At 48.0% G+C, this 5,686-nt stretch overlaps 1 protein-coding gene across 2 annotated transcripts in view; it reads right to left on the reverse strand.

Moving 5' to 3' along the window:
- SETD3 (SET domain containing 3, actin N3(tau)-histidine methyltransferase) overlaps positions 1-5,686 on the reverse strand; it is a 68,018-nt gene continuing 62,332 nt past the window's right edge. Inside the window, exons 12-13 of one of the 2 annotated variants that reach the window (XM_006159974.3) lie at positions 2,235-2,395; positions 1-1,355 (exon numbers count right to left, since the gene is read on the reverse strand). In XM_006159974.3, the coding sequence (XP_006160036.1) occupies positions 900-1,355; positions 2,235-2,395 (617 nt within the window). In that variant the 3' untranslated portion in view covers positions 1-899. The remainder of the gene's footprint in view (positions 1,356-2,234; positions 2,396-5,686) is intronic. The other variant, XR_003551334.1, reaches the window with a different exon arrangement.

Consider the following 5,686-nt stretch of genomic DNA (forward strand, 5'->3'; position numbering starts at 1 on the left):
TTAATCATGTTTTCCTTTTAATAAGGGTTTTTACTCAAAAGTGTAGCTTTGAAAATCTAGCTTGTTGTGAAAACCAGAAAAGCCGGGGCGCCGCCTCCCTCTGGCCAGCCACACAGAGCTGTGGGCCGCAGCGTGCTTGCAAACACTCCTCTCCGGACGCCGGGGAGCCAACGCACCACTTCAAACCAGAGCCAGCATTTAGAATTAGGAGGCTGATGCATGTCTACTTTGACTCAAGGAGAAAGAACAAATTCTTAATACACTAAAACAAAACATGAGGAACAAACCAATCTTCAGAAATCACTAGAGAGAGAGGTGTGTGTGTATATATTTATATAATTAGGATTATCATCGACATTTAGAACTATTAAAAATAAGGTTGCCACCTTACCTTTGCTTTTGGTACTGGGGTTTTTGTTTGTTTGTTTTAAGGAGAAAAACAAAAGATTTTGCCCAGACGCTATAGTTTCCTGACCCACTCCTGCTTCTCCACTATGCCACTGCCCCTCCTCGCTGAACACCCAGAGTCCCGCGTCCACTCTCACTGCAGGAGGCAGGGCAGCTTCCACTCGGCCACAGCTGAGGGAGGAACGGAGTTCTTCCTTCCTGGGAAGAAAGTACATCTGCCCACGATGGGTCTGCAAAATCTTCCGAAGGCACCTCTTCCCCTTTGTGTGGCTGTTTGCTACCTTGTTTATTTTGCCTAGAAGCAAGATGGCAATCTTAATCCAAAAGGGAGCTAGATTTTTAAAATAACTTAAAAAAATCATTTTATATTATATAAAGCAGCAAAAACGTATTTTCCTCTCTGCGGAAAGAAAATGTTAACAGGGAAACGCAGCGATGTCACAGACTGCCCATCAACTCGCCAACCGGAATCTGCCTGACAGAGCTCCAGCTCAGAGCGCCTCTCCCACCCCTGCAGTGCTGCCTGAAGAAGGTCCTTTGGCATCTTCAACGGCTCTTTCGCTTTCTTCTGGATTTGAACTTCCACTCTCAGACCTGGTCCCGTTGGGGATAGAGTTTTCACCATTTACGAGCCCGTTCTCCGCAGCCTTCGCTTTGCTGGCGGCCTCTCTGCTGTTGAAGGCCTCCTGCACGCCAGCCTCCTCCTCCAGGGTTCTCAGGACCAGGGGGAGCCTCGAGTCCCCCATGCTGCTCTCCAGCAGCCCAAGGTTACTGTCCTCGTATCTGGGAAGTGGAGCCTTCCCCTCCACCTGTCTGCGGTAGTACTCCCGGTTGGCAGCCGCACTCCTGACCGCTCTCTCCAAAATCTCTTTCTCGCCTAAGCGCAACTTGATGGCCATTGTTGCACGGACAGAAAGGTCACGGCTTTTCAAGACAGACTTATCTTCCTGGAGAACAAAAAGAGCAAAATTCAGTATAAGGAGTTTAAATCAGCAAAACAACAGTGACAGAAGGCAGATCAGCTGTTGCTGGGGATGGGGCGTGAGAGAACTTTTTGGGGTGATGGAAGGTTTAAAACTTGACTGTGCTGGTGGTCATGTGATGAGACTTATATGGAAATGTATACTTTAAAAGTGTGAATCTTAGAGTGTGTACATTATACTCCAATAAAGCTGAGAGAGAGAGAGAGAGAAGAGCCCAAAGCAAACAGTGCTGACACTTCTGACAGAGAAGGCCAGTTCTATTAAAGCCACCCTGTCCTCGCAGACAGCGGCCCTCGGCGCGGTCCCTGGCTGAAAGGCACAGGTCAGTCACCAAGGAAGAAGAACCTGAAGTCAGTGGCTCAATGGCGGACTTTGGAAGCACAAATGAAAACGTATGTTCATGGTATCATATGAATTACAAACTTTTTAAAGTAAGAAATCATTTAAAAAATGTATCTTCTAATTAATAATGTCTTGGTATGACTTGGAGGGTAATTAGAAAAATATTAATAATGGCAGTCCAGGCAGAGTGGCATAAGCGGTAGGGTGTCACTGTGCAAGGCTGGGGCCACACAGGAGGCCTGGACTCAGACCTCGGACGGGCCTGAATGGGCCGGGACAGGGGAGCACAGTGGTCTAAGCACCTCACCAGCTTCCCTCCCCTCCGCCCACCGCACTCACTTGCTCTAGTGCCTCAGAAAAGAAAAATATTAATATTGAATGAAAAATGTCAAATACACAATTATTTTTGCTAGAGAATGATAGTAATTAACACTTAGGAAGGAATCTCTTCATTTTCCACCCTGAGAGACGTGACAAAGCACAAATCCTTAGCCTAATTACCTCGATTGTTGTTTTATATGTTTTTAAAAGAAGCGAAGCTCTGTCTTCGAGAAACGTCCAAAGTTTGACCTCATTGTCCCAGCTAACTGGAAATTCGGAGTTACCCAAGGTGAAGATCCGATCGATTGCACTGTCTCCCAGCAAGTGCTCCTTCAGCTCTTCTACAAGAGACACAAACGGCGATCTGTGAGAGGGAGACCGGCACTTCCGCTTGAACGAGAGATCTACCTTTGAGCACATCTTTGCCAACAGCGTCATGTCCCCGTGGTTAAAAGCTTGCCCTGATCAGTCGGTCAAGCCATTTCTAGACTCTTCAAAGCAGAGCTGGAGCTCAGTTTCAGAGAAGGAGAAAAAGGAGACGCCTTCTCGATCTGGAACCCAGGCAAGCCTTGGCGCAGCACCCACGCTTCATCATCTTCATGAGACACTGAGCGCCTGTTGACAGGGTCACCAGACCTTGTAAGGACAGCCTGTGACTACATGCTCCTTGTGACAATACCCTTTTTGCTAGCCAGGAGCTCAGCGCCACAGCTGGGTTAGAGAGACGTGTAGGTGAACAATGGAAACGGGAAAACCGAAGAACAATCAGCAACCCGGTGAGCCCCTAAGTTTAAATCTGACGGTGCTTATTCCATAGTTGGCCTGACAAAGCTATTCATCTCGTCTTATAATGAGGAAGCCACAAACGGAAAGAAACAAGAAAATGGACTATAAAAATCTTAATGAAAAACGTGCCTGTACCTCTCACTGATCAGGAGTTCAAATGGGAATTACAAATAAATGCAAGTGAACATCTCGATCACCTCCAAGTGTATTTAAGAGGAGCAAAGAATTCAGCAATGTTCCGGGCACGTCGTCTCTGAAAGACCAAAACCCGCCGTCCTGCTCGTGCTCCGGAAAGATGCCCGTGCTGCTTATGCCGTTAGGAGACAACATCTCTTTCAGAGCGAAATGCCCCACAGCTGTCACTGTTTACAACTCAAATCGAAGAGCTTCTGCTGCCGCCAAAAAACTTTTATTAGTATCAGAGTTACTCTAAGAATGCGTCAATTGTCTTGACATGACACATTGTCTATGACTAAAGAGAAACTATAGAGAATCAATGGGCCTAAAATTATTCAAGCAGGGTTTTTTTGATAAGAAAATAGAGCTTATCTAATATTCAAAAGAAATTTGTTAAGTTGTATTTGTTAGTAAAAATCCTTACAGAATTCAGGAGTTTTTGAATTTTTCATTCTTTGCTTTATGCTCTTTGTATAATGCAATGAAGATTTTTTAAAAAGGCTTTTTAGTGGTAGAAATGTCTTTTAAGAAGTCGCAGAAACTGAGGCTAGCACTTTCATCTCTTCCCTCTGTATGCCCAAGTTCTACTCTTCCATGTGAGGCAGAGCTTTCTCTTAACGCTCTTAACGTTACAGGTGCCACTTGACTCATTTCACAGTGCTGCAGAAATACAGCCTGCACAAAATGGAGTAAGGCCGTGGGGCGTGCGGCTGCCCGGGACGGGAGGAGGAGAGCCCAGGGCTGCCCGGGACGGGAGGAGGAGAGCCCTGGGCTGCCCGGGACGTGAGGAGGAAGACCCAGGGCTGCCCGGGACGTGAGGAGGGGAGGCCAGGGCTGCCCGGGACCGGAGGAGGAGAGCCCAGGGCTGCCTGGGACGTGAGGAGGAAGACCCAGGGCTGCCTGGGACATGAGGAGGAGAGCCCAGGGCTGCCCGGGACGGGAGGAGGAGCCAGGGCTGCCGGGTGGCCTCCTTCACGTGTCCTCTCCTAGCTCACATACGCTGTGTCGCTCCTGGACTTGACAGCCAGCCCCATGTGTCACTTTCACCCAGAGTGCAGTGTTTGGCCTCTGCGGGGTGCAGAGTCCTGGCACCCTCACTCCCCGCTCTGCTGGAAATGCCACCACAGTCCTCGGACCCCTCCTCCTCTGCCAAGGTCAAACCTTCGTCGTGCTCCCAGGTCTTATTCAAGCACCATTTCCCTAAACCCACAGGGTGCTGAGAACTTCTTCCATAACCACGTTACTGTGAACAGAGGGAGCAACACAGGGTATTCGGGAGCGCTGGGGCGCACAGAGCCGGGCTCACAGTCAGGGCCATCATCTGCTAGCTGAGTGACCCAGGCAAGTCTCTCATCCTCTCCGAATTGGAGCTGATACATTGGTAAAATGGAATTCTTGTCTAGCAAGGCTGCTGAGACTGAAATCAAGTATGGGCCACAGTCAGCATCGTGCCTGGCACATGGTGAGCGCTCCAGAAACGAGAGGAAGGCCATCACTCTCATCTCTCCTGCTCATGGAGTCCTTGAGACCATGGGACTGCAGCCATTCAATGGCGTACCTCTGTCCCTCTCTGTCTGTCTCTATCTATCCATCTCTATATATAAGTGAAAAAAGCCCGCAGTTAATGCTTACCTCACATTCATGCTACTGACTGGAAGAACCACGAGTAAAGTGCTGATGTCAGTGGTGTGCCCACTCGAGTGACAGTGACTCTACAGCAATATGACTGCCTTCAGTGAGAACCCCCACTCGTCGGGGTTCTATAGTTGGCGTCTCAATTGCCTGTGTTTTGGGATTTAGGCTTTTCTATCTCAAGCTAGGCATCAAGGCCTGGATTGGACAGCAGTTTTCCCTGGATCCAGACATGGCAACCAGGAGCTAATGACAGCAGAGCATAGCAGTGTCCCCTCCCTGGGCTGTGACCAACTGTTCTGACCCAAACTCCCCTTCCCCTAACGCTCAGACCGCTTCCATGCAAAGAACAGGTACCTGTCTGTCCAACCAGCCACTCACTCACTCATTCGTTCCCTTACTCCTACCCACTCTGTCCTGCACAGGTAGTTCGCAACACCACACACACACACACACACACTCACTCACCCCATAAATAAAAATGAAACCTTCAGATTAGGGAATTAGGAGGGGTACATTATAGGATGAAAAATGAAAACACAACTGCAAGAGGTCAACTCTCAGTATGAGAAAGCTCAAATGACTTGTCTTGAACAAATATAAAAGCAGATGCTCGATACACACATTTAACACAACACATACATTTACTGTTGCTCCCCTGCTTTACTTATATTTAAAGTAATAAGCACACAGAAAGCTCCCGTCTACAAATGGAGCATTTTGATGTATTTAGACAATCCAAGGTGTTTTAAGATCTCTTCCAGCGCAGTTCAGAACTATCTGTGTTGTGTACAAATGTGTATTGACAACACAGTAAGAACAGTAACACATTTCCACAGTAAAAGAGATTGACAGCTTCTTTCTCCAAGACTGCCCTCCCACCTCTTCCCAAAGCTACTTTAATTTTAAGCTATTCTGTCTTTCATTTGAATCTCTATGCTTTGCTCTACATCTCTACGAATTTCAAAGCAGAAGTAGGAAGTCAACACTGCACGCCCCCCCCCCCCCACCCCCCCGGTTCTGTGTCCTCCCTCGGA

The sequence above is a fragment of the Tupaia chinensis genome, unplaced genomic scaffold (genome assembly GCF_000334495.1).
Source record: "Tupaia chinensis unplaced genomic scaffold, TupChi_1.0 Scaffold000671_1, whole genome shotgun sequence".
NCBI lineage: Eukaryota > Metazoa > Chordata > Mammalia > Scandentia > Tupaiidae > Tupaia > Tupaia belangeri.